The 22,253-nt window shown below is 42.0% G+C and overlaps 1 protein-coding gene across 2 annotated transcripts in view; it reads left to right on the top strand.

Annotated features, from left to right (window-relative positions):
- LOC311231071 (uncharacterized protein) overlaps nucleotides 1-22,253 on the top strand; it is a 133,359-nt gene that overhangs the window by 64,530 nt on the left and 46,576 nt on the right. The window contains exon 1 of one of the 2 annotated variants that reach the window (XM_084317546.1): nucleotides 2,407-2,640. The exons of the other annotated variant lie outside the window; for it this stretch is intronic. Within the exon in view, the coding sequence (XP_084173672.1) occupies nucleotides 2,570-2,640 (71 nt within the window). The 5' untranslated portion in view covers nucleotides 2,407-2,569. Of the gene's footprint in view, nucleotides 1-2,406; nucleotides 2,641-22,253 lie in introns of those variants that run through there. 2 annotated transcript variants of the gene reach the window in all.

Genomic DNA, 22,253 nt, shown 5'->3' with positions numbered 1-22,253 from the left:
TCTGTACACACTCCAGAACTTGATTAATTAATAGAAAAAATACACATTCTCGCTTTAACATTATTAATTCAACTGCATATCCTATGGATATTAGTGGCAAATAAATGTAACTGAAAGTAGTCTAACATTATAGAGTTTGAGTGGATTATATTATATTATATATTATATTATATTACTACCAATGATTTAGGCAGTGACAAAACACAAGATGGAGTGCTATACCGTGAGGTCGTGTGCTGCAGCTGAAGATCCGTTATTGCTTCTCCCTTAACACTTTCTATGCCACTCACGAGTTTTCTCGGAATTATTAATATCTCGTTGAAAGCCACTCACGAGATTTCTGGGATTATTATTATTTTTTTAGCGATCTGAAATCATATTGCATCACGCGAGCCTACCCTAGTCTACCCGAGCGCCGCCGGCGATCAGATGTGGAAAAAAGCACCCCCTATCGTCTCCCAGATGACATAAGGGATTTTGGAATGGACTCAATGAAAATGGATGGGGGAAAAAATCCTGTACTCCACATTTTCCAGTCCACTGATGCAGCCGGGGTTATCACAGTTCATTCTGGAGCCTCTGAGACCCGCGGAATCATGTGTACTACTGTATCACGTTGGATCTATACACTTATCGATTTTTTCGAATGGTGATCAGGAATTGGAATATACCAGTTGGATACCATCTGATGTCAGGTAAGGAATCTATGTTATCAGTGTTAGGATAATCAGACTCATTTTGATGAAGATATAAGCTGTTTTGTGAAATGGGCTCTTTCGGTTTCACTGTAAAAATCCAAGAGGAAATGAACACGGCGATTATCCGTGCGCGGCTCGAATGTGCGTGCGTGCACGTATAATATTGATCATCTAGCGTTTATTTGAAAACTATTCATAAATAGGCCGACAAATATCAACGTTCTGGAATATTCCAGTAAAAGACGATTATCATAGAAGGTCCAGAATGGACTGTTTTTTACCTCAAAACGGGTGCTTTTCAAAATGCTCTCAAACGGAAATGAAGCGATAAAAAACCAATCTGCCTTGACAGCACTGACTGGAAAAGGATTATTTGATAAGCGACGGGCAGATTAGACACATAGCCATAATTTAAAACATAGATTAGGCGATATTAAGCGTAACATTGGCGCAGATGGTGGCATTCAAGAGCTAACTGGTGCGGCACTGAAAGTGTTAAAGGAACACGGCAACATTATGGGAAACGCACTCACTGTCTTCTCCAGAGTCAGACAAGAAGATAGATACCAATTTCCTCTCTGTGCGTTCAGTAGAAAGCTACCCGGCTGCAAGCTAGCCTAGCTCAGAACAGATGAATGGAATGAATGACTTAAAACTCAGGGAGAGGTGTTTTTGGCCAACAGCTAGGCTAGCTGGTCCGTATCCGCTTCCATTAATTTATGCTAAGCTAGGCTAGCTTTCAACTGAACGCACAGAGAGGAAATTGGTATCTATCTTCTTGTCTGACTGATGGTAAGCCCTTTTACCATAATGTTGGCGTGTTCCTTTAAGTGCAAAAACCACAGTAGCCATAGCACAACCTTGAGTGTATTATTAGTATTTGCGACAGTTTCATAAACAATTGTATTAATAACAAACTCAATGAAAACTTGCGAATATGTTATCAAGGTTGATCATTTACCTCACATCGATTGATGTTTAATCAGAATATAAACAAAGTGAGCGATACTTAAGGAAATTAGGTTACAAGGGCAGTGTGTACACAGTGTCTGTGTACAATGTGTGGGTCAGGACACACATTCAGTCATCTGATCTGTAACCAAATACGATTTCAAAGTAACTCACCCAACCCCGCATACATACATGTCATGGGTGGCCTGTGACGGCAAGCACACACTACTCCAGTGTTCTCCCTGAGCAGCGATAGGACCGGGAACTGGTAGAGCCAGATCTGTCAGAGAGGCCCAGAGGCTCGGAGGTGCCTGCCTCATCCTCCTCACCGACGCCCGACCAAATCCTACATTATCTCATGACACACAGCGGGACAGACAGCGAGACACACAGTGAGAGACACACAGCGAGAGACACACAGCGAGAGACACACAGCGGAGACACACAGCTTATCGTTTCTTTTTACGACAGAGGAACTTTGCCCTTAATACAAACACATGCATATAAAACACACACACACACAGAGCCCCGCCCCAACTTTATGTACACTAGAGTAGGCTACCTCACTGAGTGTGAGGTAAGGGAGGAGGGGAGGAGGAATGGGTGCAGGAAGAGAGAGAGAGAGAGAGAGAGAGAGAGAGGGGGAGGAGAGAGAGAGAGGGAGAGGGGGTGGAGGAGAGAGAGAGAAAAGAGGTGTGGACCAGCTGATTGGGACGAGTAGTGTGGTTGAGACTCCTGACACTGCAGTGCACTGTGCTGCATCAGTGGGATAATCTCAGACACCAACAAGACAGTATGATGGATACCTAAGGGACACACACACACACACACACACACACACACACACACACACACACAGCATGCTGTCACACACAGTCAGGTAGACTCGGGGATCCCCTTTGGAGGGCACGGCGGTCGACATGGGCGGCTCGCACAGCCAGCAGAGGAAGGCCCGCAGGTCGGCCAGCGCTCGGAGTCGCGCCAGCAATATGTGAGTCAAGTCACCTCTCTTGTGTCCGGTGTTGATCTATATTGACAGCAGACCCGGGCGGATCCATTCTGCCGCGTTTGATTGGCTGCTGCTAAAGTGATGCTGTTCAAAGTTAAAAACACGCAGGTATAGACTTGCTTTATATGTTGTTACGTTTTCTACTCGTACCACGTCGTAATATTTCTGTATGACGTTGGGTTTAGTGATGCTAGTGTTTTGTAGAACCTGAATGTTGTTTTGTCTGGGGTGCCTCTCTGCGATTATACCGATCAGAATGTCATTATGGTCTGTGAAGGTAGTGGTACACAGAAATTAAACATAGGCAGCGTAGTGTAGTATACATGTAGTATAATGTCATAAAGTGCTTGAAGTATACAGTAAGTACATGTAAGTAAAACTGTATTACATTATACTACAAAGGTTTAATTTTTACTCTGGGTTAGTTGGACGGTGCATAAAGCTTTCTCCACTCTCCTAGCGGCCCCAGGTTTCACCCTGGGAAGCAGGATTTAAACGGGAGTGGCCTGTCGCATAAAGGACGCAGTAGCTATTGTATATTCCCACTTGTTGTCTTCCTTGACACTCTAAGCCTCCCTTTCTTTACGATCTCCATTGTGATTTGTGTGACAGGTTCATATTTCCTAACGTTGTGCTGCAGTGTTGAATTCGTGCCCCACGGTTGTTTTGGTTGTAGGATCCGTCATCCGGCTGGAGTGAAGATGAATGGCCTCGGTTGAAATGTGGACTTGCACAGTTTTGCACACACATGCAAATATTCACACACCCCTGAAATGAACTCACTGATAAGGCCTCAGACCATGTCGCTACAGATGGACTGTCAGCAATGTTATTGTTTTCCTACTACCTACCTGTCTGTCTGTCTGTCTGTCTGTCTGTCTGTCTGTCTGTCTGTCTGTCTGTCTGTCTGTCTGTCTGTCTGTCTGTCTGTCTGTCTGACTGTATTTTCAATTTTTTATTTTCTCAATTTTTTAATTTTTTTTACAAAACACCACAGCACACAATACAGTAACAACAATAATAACAATAATAAACATAACAATATCAAATAACAACAATAACAGTACAGTAATGACAATAATAGAAATAATAAATACAGAGTAAAAAAAATAAAATAAAAAAAAACACAAACCCTACAAAAGTCATTAGACATTTCCTCCTCCCGGGTTTGTATCCTATTCCCTACCCCTTCACCCCTTACCCTAAACCCCTTACCCCAACACACACACACACACACACACACACACACACACACACACACACACCACACTATGAGTAGCATAGATATTTGGCAATGGGATTGGGTTTCTTCATTGAGCACTTATCCTTATCATTAGGGCAATCTTGTATTTTATTATATATTCAGCCAAACAAGCAGGTTTGGAGAGAGACATACACAGTGGCCACATCATCAGGCCTCAGGTAGTGGAAGGCCGTGTGTCCGCTTCAAGGCTGGCCATGTTGTGTGTTCAGAGATGCTCTTCTGCATACCACTGTTGTAACGAGTGGTTATTTGGGTTCCTGTCACCTTCCTGTCAACTTCAGCCAGTCTGGCCGTGGTCCTCTGACTGCTCTCATTAACGAGGCGTTTTCGCTCCACAGTCCTGCCGCTCACTGGATGTTTTTTGTTTCCCCCACCGTTCTCTGTGAACTCTAGAGGCTGTTTTGTGAATATCCTAGGAGATCAGCAGTTTCTGAGAAACCACTCCGTCTGACGCCAACTATCACTCTACGGTCAAAGTCACAAGGCTACGTTCACAGTGCAGGCGAAAGTGGCCCAAATCTTGATTTATTTTTTTGCCAGTGTGAACAGCACAAATCACATGAAATCTGATCTTATCAATTCTGATTTGGGCCACTTTCATATGTGGTGCTAAATCAGATACAGGTCCGATTTTCTGCAATGCGACCTCAGTGACTGGTGAATACAAACATGGAAGACAGCTGTGATGGAGGTGGACAGTGAGGTGTTTACCTTATAAGTATTTGGGGTGATACTTCTGTATAAGCAAAACTTGAGGGGACGTATCATAACTAATCTGTGTTTGAAAGCATTTTGAAATAAGAAATGGCTCTTTCACCTCCTCCTCGCCCCCATTATCATCTGCTCACAAATTAGTTGGCCTCCATTGCACATAATTGTATAAATTAAACCAGAAACTGTGACTTCAGTGTCCTCCATCTTCATTATTGTTAATGTGTGCATGCGGGTCAGTTCAGGAGGAGGACACTGGAATCTGATCTTGGCTACAAAAAAATCAGATCTGAGCAATAAATCTGAATTGAGCTTGCAGTGTGAACATTTCTTTCCCATTCTGATGTTTGGTCTGAACAACAACTGAACCTCTTCACCATGTCTGCATGCTTTGGTGCATTGGGTTTCTGCCACATGATTGGCTGATTACATATGCAATAATGTGCAGGTGGACAAATGTAGCCTATACGGACAGTAAACTTATTACAAGAACGGTAACTGCAATCCATATTCAGTAACCAGTAACTGGATTAGAAATCATTCATCAATCAAACATAATACAGTAGCCTTGCTAGATTACACAGAAACATGTTTGAATGGAATGAGGCGATTATGAAAACACTGACGTCATTTGAAACAGGTTGAAACAGGGCAGGCGTGAAGGTCTACCGTTATCTGCCTGGAAAACTAACTCTCAGGCTGTTACAATGACGAGCAACCTGTCATAACGGTTGTAATCTGTTGTGACCTTACTGTGTCAACATTAGCTTGATGCTGTTCATGTCCTGAGGGAGCACTGCCCTCTGTAGGCAAGACTGTAGACAGACACATAATAACATACACCCAATACACTGCCATCCGTGTCTGTCTGTGTGTCTGGCTGTCCTTTCAGTTTCTCTTGTTTATTTACCGGTATATATGTATTTGCATATTTATATATGTATTTAGTTCAGCTTTGCCAGGGAACATTGGCTGAGTGCCATGCTCTTTACAGCCTGCTTCACGAATAACCAGTTCCACACATTCACACACCTGGAAGCTGCCCAGTACAACCACAGTCTGACACTGTTGCGCTGGAGCATTTAGGGGGGGGGGGGGGGTGCCTTGCTCAAGGGTTCCTAAAATGTTGCTGGTCCAAGGGTTCTAACAGGCAAAACTTATAGTCACAAGCCCCATTCCTTTAGCCATAATAATTTATGCTACTCTTGCCCCAAATACTGTGGTATTTCAGTCTCTGCAGTAAACAGATTGACCCACTAGATGGTGCTATAACACAGGTCTTTACTGAGATGCAGTCAGTAGTGTCATGACTTCATGATTGGAGACAGACAGTGGTGGAACGACAGAATCTTTACTGAAGTAAAACTAGAATGAATGAATGAATGAATGAATGAAAACTTTATTTAACAGATTGCAGAATGGGTACAATACAGTACGGCTCAATACATACAATTGTTAAGGGGATGCAGACCTGAGAAAGACGTTTGTCTTGTTTCCATCAGGGTCCCCCATTTTCAATTCATATAGACATTTATGACATACACAACATACATGACATTTATGGCATAGGGACATATAGGTATTTAGTACTGATACATTTGTGACATAGGCGGTATTCAAATATACAGTACTGTTACCCCTAGATCCTGACAGAGTATATACATATGATGGGGAGGGGACTGTACATTAGGAGGGGGTGGGTGGGTGGGAGGGAAATATACATACGGCGGGGAGGGAATATATACATGCGGTGGGGAGGAGACTGTCTATTAGGAGGTGGTGGGGGTTTTGGGCATTTACGGTGGCCAGTTTCGAATTGCAGCCTCCCGTAGGTGCTCTTTAAGGGCGGTTTTGAATGTGGGCAGGGATTCACATTCCTTTACAGCTTTGGGTAGGGCGTTCCACATTGTTGTGGCATAATTGCGAAACGTGTTTAGTCCCTTGTTTGAGCCGAATCTGGGTTTAACATGATTTGTTGAGCTTCCTCTGGTGTAGTGGTTGTGGTATTCACTGACCTTTGGGAAGTATTTTGACATGTACATGGGCACCCCGGTCGTATAGTGTATCTTGTAGAACCACCCTGATAGAATAGTACTCTAGTAGAAGTATAAATACCCTGATAGAATAGTACTTTGGTAAAAGTATAAATACCCTGGCTGATAGAATAGTACTCTGGTAAATGTATGAATACCCTGATAGAATAGTACTCTGGTCCTGTTCTGTGGGTTGGTGGTCCAATTATGGTTGCCCCGATGGCTTCCTCTTTCAGTCGGCTGGCTCCAATTTAAACCATGCATCATTTTATAAATGTATTATTATTAATTCATTGCATGTTGTTTATGCAAAAACCCTTTTATTAAAAGTAACTCGTGTTTAAGGTGTTTGGATAATTGGAAGTGGAATACAAAATTGGATATTTGCAATGAAATGTAGGAAATGTAAATACTTAAGTCGAGAATAAGTAGCTCAGTATTTAGGTGCAGTACTGCAGTACTTCTATAGAGGGACTGGAGAGGATATCAACATACTGATCAGGGGTGTACTGTAAAGTACTTGAGTAATTGTACTTTACAATACATAAGTACTGTTTTTGGGGATTTGTACTTTACTCAAGTATTATTAGGTTTGTATACTTGTACTTTTACTAAATTACATTTCAGAGAAAAAATACATACTTTTTACTCCTTAAATGCAGACCTACAAAGTACTAGGTACAAATCTTGCAGGTCCAACCATTTAAATTAGTATATTTGTTTCTCTGGCCGAACTAACGTTAATGTTATTAATCCTGCAATGTCGAACCCACTCAAATTTTTTTTTTTAAAGAACTAAACCCTTAATTTTTTCCAAGGCTGTAGTTTGGCCAACTTTACAACTGGATGCTGTGATGTGAATGCCGTCCATGTTAGTTTATCTTGACATGTTTTTTCAAATTCGATGGATGCATTCAATCATTTTAATGCAAAAAAAGTGTCCTCTTTTCTTTAATTTCAGCATTGTCTATCGCAGATTATACAACGGCATGCAAATTTCTCGATTCTGATTGGCTGAAACAGTCCATTTACACGTATGTATAGGGACCATTCTACGGTCCTGGTCCCAGGACCCGCCCACAACCGAATCACATCACTCCGCCAGGATCACTCCGTCGGCAAAAACAAGATGGCGGACAATAATCTTTAACAAATGGATATGTTGATAGCGTCATAACGACTAAATATAAAGCGATTCTGTCAAGGCGAATGTCTTAGTCCTTTAAACAATGTTGGATGATGTAATTGATGGGTCATGAGTCATTTTAGAACAAAAGAAAAATCGTGGATTGATTGATTGATTATTTGCAATTTTATTTTAAATTTCTACTTCCTTCCCCCTGACTGCAGCGTTCACTCTCACACTGTCCGACGCTGGCGTACCCACCCACCCCCACACAAACACACACACACACACACACACACACACACACACACACACACATCACTCCTGTCTGCAACAGCGGGGGAGTCAGACTGAGAGAGAAGCAGCGCTGTTTTAAGTGAGCATGTCTATTGAATTGATTGATTGGTTGATTGCTAATTTTATTACTGTACGCCTGGTTTCCAACTGGTTAAGTTTAGGCTAAAAAAATAAATAAAAAAATAGGGCAAAGAAAACTTTTTTTTTCTTATAGGGCAAAGAAAACTTTTAAATTTGTTTTACCTACTTTCTATAGAAGCATCTAAGAATGAAGTTCTATAGAAAGTAGGTCTGCATCCCCTTAACAATTGTGTGTATTGAGCCGTACTGTATTGTACCCATTCTGCATCTGGTAATAACATTTTCAATCAATCAATCATTCCAATAACCACTAACTTCATAATTAAAAACAAAAAAAAGTTGGATGTGTTAGTTGGTTGGATGTCTTAGTTGAAAGGCAGTTGGATGTGTTAGTTGGTTCGATGTCTTAGTTGAAAGGCAGTTGGATGTGTTAGTTGGTTGGATGCCTTAGTTGAAAGGCAGTTGGATGTGTTAGTTCCAATAACACACATGTGTTAGTTGGTTGGATGCACTTCAAGCTGCTTCCAATAACACACAGTTGGTTAGATGCACTTCCGAGCTGCTTCCACATGGAGGCAACTTGTCTTTTTTGTAGTTGTGGGAACTACTTTTTCTGGCGGATGGTTTTTTCAATAAATCTTCGATTAATGTGTGTTTATTGTATAGCAATAAGGTTGGATGAATGTGGCAGTTGTATAAAAGCATTACACCACTTGCAGTCGTGATTTGTGAACAATAAACCATGCCTAGGGGGGTCTAACGACCACCCCTAGGCATGGTTTATTGTTCACAAACCACTCCTGCGCGTGATGTAATGCTTAAACACATTCCATTGTGGGCCGAGTGTATGCTTGGTTTCATTCCAGCCTTGCCTAAACACCAGCTGATGATTTCACTAATTGGCTCACCTCTTCAATTAACTCACGTGGTGAAATGTGTAGTTCAAATGAAAACTTGGCCCACGATGGAATGAGTTTGAGACCCCTGGTCTATCCCTTGCAATAAAAAAAGTTTTTACTTTTACTTTTTAGTACTTAAGTACATTTAAAAGTAGAAACTTTTTGACTTTTACTCAAGTGTGTTTTTAGCCAGATACTCTGACTTTTACTTGAGTATGATTTAGAGATGGTACCCATACTTTCACTTACTTCACTTATTTCTGGGTACTTTTTACACCCCTGATACTGATACTACTCATCTCTGAGGATGGATGTGGTGTAGCAACAGCTTCCTGCTTCCTGTTTACAGACAAAACACAACTATCACTGTAATTTTCTGCCATGAAGGTGGTTGCAGTGTGTTGTGTTGGTGTCTTGAAGCAGACATATCAGCATGCGTTGTCTATACTTACCAGGGTTTCCCATTAATTACCTAGACTGTGGCGGCCCGCCACAGTTGTATAATCATAAAAAAAAAAAAATTACTATTTTTTTAAATATAAAGTTTGCCAATAGGGATGTATCAGTAGTATTGGCAGTGGTAGTAGTCGTAATAGTAATCCACTATATTTTTTTATTTTCTAAAACATAAACCAGTTCAACACAGGTAACCACTTTTGCTTCATTTCTTTGATGGCTCAAATGTGTGCTCTAGTCCAGGGGTTCCCAAACTTTTCAGGCCGCGACCCCCGAAATAACAGTGTCAGAGAGCCGCGACCCCCACTATTATAGGAGGTAAAAAAAATATATATATTTTTTTTTATTTAATTTTTTATAAATGGAAATGTATGGTTGAAACATGCAAACGTTCAAACGCACACACACTAATAATCATTGGAGGCTTTTAACCAGGGCCGGACTGGGGAAATCATTCAGGCCAGGAAATATAGTGCGAAATATAGCCCCAGTCAGGCCACTTCAGCCCCAAATATAGCCCCAGTCAGGGTCCCCCACCAGGACATTTTGTTACAAAGACTTCATTTCCTGCATTCTGGTGCAGGCATTTTTTTTATTTGTACCCTTTAAATGCCAGTGTTTGTGATAGCATCACAAATTATTGTTAAAAAACAGGCTAGCATATGTATGATTAGCAACAACACTGATTTTGATGGATTCTTAGTTTTTTGTAAGGGTCCCGCCTCCACCAATCACATGCGGCTCCCTGTGTGTGTTCAAGTTTTTAAGTTTCTTTAATAGTTGTCATACAGAAGTACAGAATACTTTTATACAAAATGCTTCTTACTGTTACGCTCCAGAGACTGTGCTAGACAAGATAAGTATGAAATAAAATAGTATAGCATGTAAATTAGAAGTAAAAAAAAAGAGGTCACAGTGTTCAGTATAGACATATGTACAATGTTCGATGCAGAATAGAAGTAACTGAGTTACCATATAATATACAATATACTATGCAGTGTACTAATATACAATACTTTATAGTGCAAAGCAGAAATGAGATGAGGTACAATTTAGGTACAATTTACAGTAAGGTGTACGAGTTGTAGTGCAAATCCTTTATCAATCAATATAAAGTGTGTTTAGGTGATCTAAAGTGTGGAGAGTGGGTGCTGCAGTGTGTTGTTTGTTTAAAGTGAGTGTGTGCGTGTGGATGTGTGTGCTGTGTGCATTTGATGGTTGTTGTATAGTGTTTATTATTCGTTGAGCAGCCTGATGGCCTGGGGATAGAAGCTTCTTCTGAGTCTTTCTGTGCTCGCCTTGAGACTCCAGTATCGCTTGCCTGACCGCAGCAGTTCAAAGAGGCAGTTGTTCGGGTGGCTGGAGTCCTTGATGATTCTCTTAGCCTTACCCCTGCACCGCTTGTTGTAAATGTTCTGGAGGGTGGGGAGCCCCCCTCCAATTGTGCGTTCGGCTGAACGTGTCACTCTTTGTAGTCTGCTTCGGTCTTGTGCAGTGCTATTCCCAAACCAGGAGGTGATGTTGCCAGTCAGGATGCTCTCTATTGTACATGAGTAGAAGTTTCAAGTTCAAGTTTCAAGTTTCTTTAATAGTTGTCATACAGAAGTACAGAATACTTTTATACAAAATGCTTCTTACTGTTGCGCTCCAGAGACTGTGCAAGACAAGATAAGTATGAAATAAAATAACATAGTATAGCATGTAAATTAGAAGTAAAAAAAAATGAGGTCACAGTGTTCAGTATAGACATATGTACAATGTTCGATGCAGAATAGACGTAACTGAGTTACCATATAATATACAATACTGTGCAGTGTACTAATATACAATACTATATAGTGCAAGGCAGAAATGGGATGAGGTGCAATTTAGGTACAATTTACAGTAGGTGTACGAGTTGTAGTGCAAATCCTTTATCAATAAATATAAAGTGTGTTTGTGTGATCTAAAGTGTGGAGAGTGGGTGCTGCAGTGTGTTGTTTGTTTAAGTGAGTATGTGCGTGTGGGTGTGTGTGCTGTGTGCATTTGATGGATGTTGCATAGTGTTTATTGTTCGTTTAGCAGCCTGATGGCCTGGGGATAGAAGCTTCTTCTGAGTCTTTCTGTGCTCGCCTTAAGACTCCGGTATCGCTTGCCTGACCGCAGCAGTTCAAAGAGGCAGTTGTTCGGGTGGCTCGAGTCCTTAATAATTCTCTTAGCCTTCCTCCTGCACCGCTTGTTGTAAATGTTCTGGAGGGTGGGAAGCCCCCCTCCAATTGTGCGTTCGGCTGAACGTGTCACTCTTTGTAGTCTGCTACGGTCTTGTGCAGTGCTATTCCCAAACCAGGAGGTGATGTTGCCAGTCAGGATGCTCTCTATTGTACATGAGTAGAAGTTCTTAAGGATCTTCTGACTGACTTGGAACTTCCTTAGGCGCCTGAGGAAGTAGAGGCGTTGTCGTGCCTTCTTCACAACACTGTCAATGTGTGTGGTCCATGTCAAGTCCTCGGATATGTGGGCTCCGAGGTACTTAAAACTGTTCACTCTCTCAACCGGTGCCCCGTCGATGCTGAGGGGGCTGTAGTCCTTGACCCCCGACCTCCTAAAGTCCACAATCATCTCTTTTGTTTTGCTGACGTTCAGGGAGAGGCTGTTCTCCTGGCACCATCCCGCCAGGACCTTGACCTCTTCCAGGTAGGCCCTCTTGTAGGCCCTCTTGTCAAATTTGATGATTGTGTTGTTACTCCGCTGAGCCACACAGTCGTGTGTGTACAGGGAGTAGAGGAGTGTGTGTGTGTGTGTGTGTGTGTGTGTGTGTGTGTGTGTGTGTGTGTGTGTGTGTGTGTGTGTGTGTGTGTGTGTGTGAAACCAGAGTGAAACCAGAGTGGTTTGGCCTTACCAACGATGTTTTTGCTAACATACCCAATACACCGGACGTTGTTTTTGTTGACACCAGCCACGGGGAGGTGCTGGTCATAGAAGTAGGCTGTACCTTTGACCTCTACATGGACCAGGCCTTCCGGGACAAGTATATCAAATACCAACCACTGCTCAGTGTGATGGCTGACCTTGGGTATAGGTGTAGATATGGTGTACTTGTGTTCGGAAGTCTTGGCCATGTACACAAATCCACCATGACCGGTCTGAGAATTGCTGCAATGTCTAAAAGAAAAGCCAAACAAATTGCCAAATATTGCTCTGTCTCAGCTATTATTGGCAGCTTAGCCACGTGGAGAAGGAGGTGCTATGTGTACCCTTAAGTGTTCAGTGCTGCTTGGCCCCGATACATTTGATTCCCTGTTTATGCAATATAATTTGTGGAACCAAATAAAGTATTAAAATGTGTGTGTGTGTGTGTGTGTGTGTGAGCAAGAGAGATAGAGAGAGACAGTTCCCCAACTTGTGTGGGTTGCAGTGATCTCCTGGTTGTTCCCCACCTAGGTTATCTAACTATTGGCCTGGCCGCCTGAATACTTTCGACAACAAATGTTTGTTTCGCGTCTCTGATTGGCCACACACGTTTCTGGTCATGTGACATGTGCGCCAATCGTGGGACCGCAAGTTTCTACACTGGTTAAGCTTAGGCGCTCTTTCGAAGTTGGTTAAGGTTAGAGTTTGTTTTAGAGCATGGCGATAGAACGCCTGCCCTGATTCTCAAGTTCTTTCGACGGTTAAGCTTAGGCACTCTTTCGAAGTTGGTTAAGGTTAGAGTTTGTCTTAGAGCATGGCGATAGAACGCCAGGTAGTTTGCAGGCTGTTAGACTCGGAAATAGGCGCAGAACTTGCTGTCCCACGATTGGCGCACATGTCACATGACCTGGCCAATCAGAGCGCAAAACTCGAACGCGGAAACAAACATTTGTTGTCGAAAGTATACACACGGCCTGGCCTGATTCTAAGTTCAGTAGCCTGACTGCATTAAAAAAATAAAAAACAATCTTTCTTTTAAATTTTTTTTGGAAATCTTTATTTATTTAAAAAGAAAAAATCATCTGGCGGACCCTTAGATGGTCTGTCAGTGTTTAGAGGGTCTATCACAGTGTTTGTCTTGTCTATCACAGTGTTTAGAGGGTATATCAGTGTTTAGAGGGTCTGTCAGTGTTTAGAGGGTCTATCACAGTGTTTAGAGGGTCTATCACAGTGTTTAGAGGGTTTATCACAGTGTTTAGAGGGTCTATCAGTGTTTAGAGGGTCTATCACAGTGTTTAGAGGGTCTATCAGTGTATCAGAGTACCACACACTTCCGATTAATTCATTATTTATTCATGGTATACCATGGTATTGTATGGTATGGCATTGTAACATGGTATGGGCTACCATACCAAGCTTAAGGTAGGGGTAGTAAGTCTGAATGAGGTCCCAGGATGTAGACAAGCAGCCATATATGAAAATGTGATTTTGGCAGAAATGGTGGAAATCCGCCAAAAAGGCAAAAAAATGCAAAATTTCAATAGAAAAACGGGGTAGGTAAATAAAGTCTAACCCACTTTTTGGCTTTTGATTATGGTTTATTATATCATAATACAACTTGAAACCATAGGGCCACATCTCATTTATCTATTTTCCATTTCTTGCCCCCGGACCCCCCATAGTCTCTGAAAATCCTGTGGGAAACACTGCTTACTGTCTGTGGATTGATATGTTTGTTTCAACCAATCAAAGCTAAGCTAACATTCATCATCACTTGAGCACCTCTGATATGGCAAGGCAGAATAGAGGAGTAATTTATCATATAGGGTGCTTTAAAGGGGCACTCCACGCAATTCTAGAAGCCTTTTGATTTACTTTTACAAATTGGGAGTCATTTTATATATTAGATATTGAGAATGTCATACATTTTTGGCAAGGTGGAACTCAAACTGGGTATGAAGCATGTCTGAAAAATCATACTTAGCTCCTACCAGTTAACTTCCTGTTTCGCAACATACTGTAGTCAACTATATAGAAGGACTAATCTGAGAAATTGTGTAAAACTGTATCCACTTCCATTAGCATTGCTAACAAATCTCTCTCTCTTTCTCTCTCTCCCTGTGTCTCTCTCTCTCTCTCTCTCTCTCTCTCTCTCTCTCTCTCTCTCTCTCTCTCTCTCTCTCTCTCTCTGTGTCTGTGTCTCTGTCTCTCTCTTTGTTTCTCTCTCTCCCTGCGTCTCTGTCTCTCTCTCTCTCTAACATAAACTTACTTGTTAAATGCATCATCACTGTCAATCTCACCACTGTGTCTTGTCCCTGCCCTGTCCCTGACACACACACACACACACACACACACACACACACACACACACACACACACACACACACACACACACACACACACACACACACACACACACACACACACACACACACACACACACACACACACACACACACACAATTCTTCTCCCATCTACACATGGTTCATTTTGAGGTCATTTTAGTCACCTCCTTCCTTCCTTCATTCCTTCCTTTCTTTCAACCTTGTCCCCACTCTCTCTGTCTCTTTCTCTCTCTGTCTCTTTATCCCTCCCTCTCTCTCTGTGTGTGTCTCTCTCTCTCTATCTCTCTAGTCTAGTTCAGTGAGGTGAGACATGCCAGTGTGAACCCTCTCTATCTCCCCCCCCCCCTCTCTCTCTCTCTCTCTCTCTCTCTCTCTCTCTCTCTCTCTCTCTCTCTCTCTCTCTCTCTCTCTCTCTCTCTCTCTCTCTCTCTCTCTCTCTCTCTCTCTCTCTCTCTCTCTGTCTAGTTCAGTGAGGTGACAGTGTCAGATCTCTCTCTCCCTCTCTGTGTGTGTCTGCACCTATTTCTGTCTCCCAGAGGAACGTCTGTTATATAATGTTTCACTTTCACGATTGTCCTCTTAAAGTGGAGCAGGGGGAACAGTCTGATTCTGTCGACTAACTCAAAGCTTAAAGGTACAATCCAGACTCAGAAGAACCATCTCATCTCAGGGGTATATTCATGTGTTCTTGGAATAGTTTGACTTGTAGATGGAAAAGAAGCTTTTTTTGGGTGTCATCCAGTGAAACTGAAAAGAGATATAGGCTACATGTCTATCTATCCACACACCTCTTTATAAAAGGTCAATTGCAAACCCCTTGGCTTAAACACTAAACAGTCTTGAAAAGTCTTATAAATTCAGCCAGGGGTTCACACATTAATCAGTAATGTCGGGGTACTTGGTTTTTAACATTGTTTTTTAAGGGTTTTAAATTTTACATGCACAATTCTGCTGAATTCCTTTTTAATTTACCTTAATTCTTATTTAATTAATACGGTTATTTTAAGGGTTTATTGAGGTGTGAAATTAAGTAACTCTGTTCCCTAGTCACAGTAGGCTATTTATAGAATATTTTGGTTGAGTTGCAACATGTGTGTGTGTGTGTGTGTGTGTGTGTGTGTGTGTGTGTGTGTGTGTGTGTGTGTGTGTGTGTGTGTGTACGTGTATTTATATGTGTGTATAATGTGTGTGTTAGTGAGTGTATATGTATATCCCTCTTGCTCTCTCTGTGTGTGTGTATAATGTGTGTGTTAGTGAGTGTATATATGTATATCCCTCTCTCTCTCTCTGTGTGTGTATATTTATGTGTGGATCTGTATATGTGTGTGTTGTGTAGCTGCTTATTACTCAGACATAGGCAGCAAACAGTGTGGTTACACTACATGGTTACACTACATCAGAAGCGCTGTGTCAGGAAAGCACTATTATTGCAGGTTGAGCCAGTCTGACACTTAGACTAAACATAGGTGTGTTGATCATCTGTGTTCAGAGGGGCAGGATCTGGGTTTTCTAAGAAAAGAAATGTCACAATTATGGAATAGCAGCGACTGGATTGTTTTTCTTTCTGTATTTCATCTGGTGTCCGCCACTTTGAAGTTTTCTGTTTTCCCCCGTAACGCCTCACAGCTTCCCCCCACTGGGCTTGAAACCTGAGCCCCTCTGCATGTAGTTCTGCTTGGGTTACACAACGGAACGTCAGCCTCATATCCTGAGCAGAAGTTGTAGTTGTGGTGGTGGAGGTGGTGGAGTGGAGCAGGGCTAGAGGGCAACCATAAAAAAACGGGCCGTCTTTTGTCTTGAAAGGGCTAGCCCACCCCCACCCTTTCAATTATCAGCCATGTTTATGATGTTTACTGCAGTTTTAGAATAGAACAACAAACACTTACTATCTCCCTCGCTGGTTCCCAGCTGTATATGCCCCGCTACGGTTTGCTCGCTTCATATCACAGCCAGGCAAATTAACATAAGACTGAAATTTACTTTAGATCTCCCGGGGTGACGATATGTTGTGTCATTTTATTTTACATTTTATATTTTATATTATCTAAACATGTGCGACTTATTTGTCGAAATGGTCCACCTTCTTAACATTTCAATGGAGAGTCTTTCTGTTTACTGGGTGATGCCATTTGTTCAATTGCTTGCCTGGATAAATAAAGGTTAAATAAAAAAATTTATGCGATTCACATTTTAAGTTCTAATCAAGCTGTCGGCCCCCAGGAGATCTAAAGTTAATTTCAGTCTATGTTCATTTGCCCGGCTGTGATATGAAGCGAGCAAAGCGTAGTGGTACATATACAGCAGAGCACCAGCAACTGTCTCCCTTGCTTGAGTACCGCCATCCCCATCCCTTTTAAGCCCCTTGCACACATAGTCAAAACAGATGGCAACAACCGGTATTGTTGCCTTTGTGCGCAAGGTAAACTTTTTTACGCTCTTATTCACCTTTGTGTACCTTTGTCAATTCTTTGTACATTCTCTTCCAGTCACACCTAATGGCTTACAATAGCAAGGCATTTAGTGTTGTTTGCTCTGCTGTCTGGCTCAGTGAACATAGTGTCTTCTCCAAATTGCCCATTGCAAGCACAGTACAAAGGTACTAGCATCGTGTGCTAGCCGGGTCTCAGTCCAGCAGAAGGGGCTAATTGGGTCGTGACAGGGATAATAAAGTTCTCTTATCTATCTACCAACAACTGCCAACTATGGAATTTGTAATGCCTTAAAAAACACGCCAACATTTGGGGAAATTAGCTTACCGTCTTCTCCAGAGAGAGACAAGAAGATAGATACCAGTTTCCTCTCTGTGTGTTCAGTAGAAAGCTATCTGGCTGCATGTTAGCCTAGCTTAGCACAATGAATGGAAGCGGACCGGTTAGCCTTTGGGAGAGGTGTTAGTTGGACAATGCCTAGGCTAACCGGTCATGTCCGCTTCCATTCATTGTGCTAAGCTAGGCTAACATACAGCCAGATAGCTTTCCCCAAATGTTGGCATGTTCCTTTAAGTATTTCTGAAGATAATGTACAATAATTAGCACCAATGGATAAACAACAATAACAGAACACTGAGTATCTTCATATACCCCATCCCTTCCCTCCACGCTCAAGTAAAACAAACCAACAAAAAAGGTATACTTAAAAGGAACATGCCAACATTATGGGAAATGTACTTACCGTCTTCTCCAGAGTCAGACAAGAAGACTCTCCTGTGCGTTCAGTAGAAAGCTATCCGGCTACAAGCTAGCCTAGTTTAGCACAAATGAATGGAAGAGGATGCGGATCAGCTAGCCTAGCTTAAATCGGGAGAGGTGTTTTTGGCCAACAGCTATTCTAGCTAGATTAGCTAGGTAAGCTAATTTCCCATAATGTTGGCGTGTTCCTTTAAGTATATTTTTCTGAAACTGCACTTAATATAACTTACTATTATAGGTCTACCTTTTATATATTCAGAAAGAATCTTAGTGTTTGTTGGTGTTGTTTGGAGAGTGTGGAATGTGGAGTAGAAGATGTGGTGCTTTTATGCCGGGGATGAAAACATGGATCTGACGGTGGTTATGTAAGCTAATAAACCGTGGCTGCTGCGTGTGTCCTCACATCACACACGCTGCAGAGGGAGAGCGTGCTCAGGCAACCGCTGCAGTGGGGCCTGCGTTTGATCATATAAACTTTGGCTCAATAAGCCTCTTCTAACTTTAACAACGCACCATAACTCAACATGTTTTGCCAGTGTTTACAGTACAATACGAAATGTAAATGACACTTTTTACAGCCTCAAAGTAGGCTACTAATTTAGTTGTATCAGTCGTGTTTCTTTCCAGTGCCATGATTTGGTTTTCCGATTAACGTTTCCTTTTTTATTTATGAAACTAAATATCATATGCATCACATATATTAATGCATCAAGAAATGATAATCCCACCCACTCGTCATCACTACATACACAATTATCACTGGTTGTCTATCAGAGATACACATCATATGCACTGGACTCAGATGTTTGGAACAAGAACATCTTTTTGTCCATCGAGACACTGAGTATAACCCCATGTCAGGCGCCCTCCAACATTTTTATATATTTGCTCCATTTTTAATATAAGCTTCCAATCTTCTGAACCGTTTATAGGACATCATTTCTAAATGCAGCTTCTCTTCTCTGCAGCCTGTTCTTTAACTGAAGACATTCCCTCATACCTCCATCCTCTTAGAAGAATCTGTCTGCCTATCACTAGTTTGGACCCAACTATTAATGTGTTTGTCTCCTTCCGTTAAGACTGATCCATAACCTAAAACAAGGTTTTCAATTAATCTATGGTGCTGGGGAGACCCATTTGTTTAAATGTCACTACAGATTTCACCTTTAAGGGAGAAAACACTTCCTTATATGGTTTAAATATTCCTCTAAATAGAATTTCACTGCCACCATAGTTATGTCCATGTATTCTGTGTGTCATGCATAACCAGAGTGGAATTATGTCCCTCCATTTAGTTTCTATTTATTTATCAACCTTGTAGTTTGAACATGACTCTAGAATCATATTGTTTCCCCTCTCTCTCTATCTCATTGGTAAGGACACGAGATGAGGCATAATTAACTCCAGATCAGCCCTTCTGTCCTCTGGAGATGCCTTGACTAATACCAGCCATCTCATTCTCACACCCTTCTATTAACATTGAGAGTCGCTGTCATCCGCAGACGGTGAGATTCCTCGTGTCTTACTGTAGCTCAAAGCGTGCTGGGATTGTCCTCGCCTCGATTCTCTATTGGACCCAGACGGCAAATAATAGGACAGAAGCGAGCCTCCGCCCCTCCCTCTCTCTCTCTCTCTCTCTCTCTCTCTCTCTCTCTCTCTCTCTCTCTCTCCCTCTCTCTCTCCTCTCTCTCTCTCTCTCTCTCTCTCTCTCTCTCTCTCTCTCTCTCTCTCTCTCTCTCTCTCTCTCTCTCTCTCTCTCTCTCTCTCTCTCTCTCTCTCTCTCTCTCTCTCTCTCTCTCTCTCTCTCTGTCTCTCTCTCTCTCTCTCTCTCTCTCTCTCTCTCTCTCTCTCTCTCTCTCAGTATAATGTGGAAACTCTGAAACTGACTGTCTGGAGCACGTGTTTCTCTGTGGAGATTCAGGAGGGGTTGGGTTCTTCTTGCCATCCATTATAAGTGCATGTCTTGGAGTATGTTAGTACTAGAGCAAGGGCATAATAACAAGTCCAATACAGAAGACATGCCCTTACAGAAAATATCATGGTAGTATCATGATGGCAATTTCAGGTACTATTGTATATGGTACCACTTTTGTACTTAAATAATACCATGGTATAATCCTATTTAAACCATGACACTGATGGTAATATCATGGTATTTCCATGTTTTTTTTGTGGTGGAACATTCGTAAGGTATTACGACAAGGTTCTGTTACCTTTACATGAGACTTTTCTGTTGGTAATCGCAGGCGATTACGTTAGGCGAAGAACTATATCAGTCTGTTCTGAAAGTCTTTGAACAGCCAGCGTATTTACATTGGTCTTCTAGACGTTCCTTGGCAAGTGTCAATGACATTTACATAACACCAGGAATGCTCCTCTGCATTTAACCCATCCTAACTATTTTAGGAGCAGTGAGCAGAGTCCACGGTGTGGCGCCGGGACGACCGGCTAACGTCGGTGCAGCGGCAGGAGTCTGTACATGCATGTCTTCTCCATGGTATGGGAGGAAACCGGAGAGGCCTGGGGAAACCCATGGCAACACGTGCAAACTCCACACGGACAGGCCTCCCAGCGGGAGAAACACCCCTCCTATAGTTTAGACAGCGCTCCGCCTTACAATCTTTAGATAATGAGATTTGGAAACATCCCTCATCTCAAAAGTCAAAACCTAAAACAGACATAGTTGTCTGTTGGATTCGTGGAAGGATTTAGGTGTTTTCTTTTGACAGACAGAGGTTATCCTTATACCGTATACATTTACCACATATACTGTATGTATGTATATCCATATCTGTCTCAATATACCTGCATACAATCCTTCTATATACCTACTTATACACCGGCATATAACCCATATGGGGAATATTATGTACAATAATGCTGTCTATACCATATATATATTTATTATTACCGTATAATATATATCTATCCACATCTGTCTGTTCATACCTGCATATAATCCTATTGTGTAGACTAGATACTATATCTATATCTGTACATATCCCTTACATTACATTTACATTTTACATTTAGTCATTTAGCTGACGCTTTTATCCAAAGCGACTTACAAGTTCTGTACGACAAGCCATCAGGAAGGGCACAACTCTATCAGCTGAGTAACAATGTTCATCAAAGTGTTGAGTGCTACAGTGTAGGTTAGTTTATTAGGACAAGTGCATGACAGTATGGTTAGTTAGGGTTAGGGTTTTTTTTTTTTTTTCTTTTTTTTTTTTAATTCAGATAATGGTTGAAGAAGTGCGTCTTTAGTCGACGGCGAAAGATTGGACGTGTTTCGGCTGTCCTAACTGGGGTGGGTAGTTCATTCCACCATTGTGGGGCAAGGACTGAGAATAGGCGACTTCTCTTTGATGACCCTCCCGGAGCTTGGATAGGAGTAGGTCTGAGGCGGCCAGAAGATGCAGCATCACTAGTGATGCTGCCAGCCAGTATGACTACTACCATAGTATACTTAAGATAAGATAAGATATTCCTTTATTGATCCCCTTGGGGGAAATTCAGGCATAATAGCAGCATGGGGAGGGGAGGTACAGGTAGTAAAAACAAGCAGTGTAAACAATATAACAAGTCAATATAATTAACTAACTAACTCACTGAAATATACAGTATTCAAGGTGCAGTATGCATAAGGTAGTGTTATTGTCCTTTTTAGGTTCCTAGTAGTTGTAGTTGGATGTCTGGCAGAAGTCCCTGCCCACTGTTGTGGAGCCTGATGGCCGCTGGTATGAAGGACTGGCCGAGGCGGTTAGTGTCGGGGGGGTATGAGTCTGTGACTGAAAGTGCTTCTCATCTTGACTAGCTCGTCGTATAGGGGGTGGGAGGGATTCTCCAGGATAGCAGCCAGCTTCCTTCTCATCCCCCTCTCTGCCATCACCTCTAGTCTGACCAGCTCGACTCCCACCACGGAGCTAGCCTTCCTCACCAGCTTGTTCAGTTTGTTGTTGTCCCTCGAGTTGATGTAGCCCCCCCAGCATGCCACAGCATAGAAGAGGACGCTGGCCACTACAGACTGGTAGAATGACTGCAGCAGTCTATTGCAAACATTGAAGGACCTGAGTCTCCTCAGGAAGAACAGCCTGCTCTGTCCCTTTCTGTAGAGGGCCTCTGTTTTTTTTTTTATATATGTTATACCCAGTTTAATCACCCGTACGTTGTATATTACTATTGCACTTCACTGTTACATTTGCACTCTGGTTGGATGCCAAACTTCTTTTCATTGTACTGTACTTATATTGGCAGTATAATGACAATAATAACTAATCTAACCTAATCTAATCTAGAGATCAG

Source organism: Notolepis coatsorum, assembly GCF_963971535.1.
Source record: "Notolepis coatsorum genome assembly, chromosome: 6".
NCBI classification, from domain to species: Eukaryota; Metazoa; Chordata; class Actinopteri; order Aulopiformes; family Paralepididae; genus Notolepis; species Notolepis coatsorum.
The sequence above is the reverse complement of the archived record's forward strand: the minus strand, read 5'-3'. Positions and strand labels throughout refer to the sequence as shown.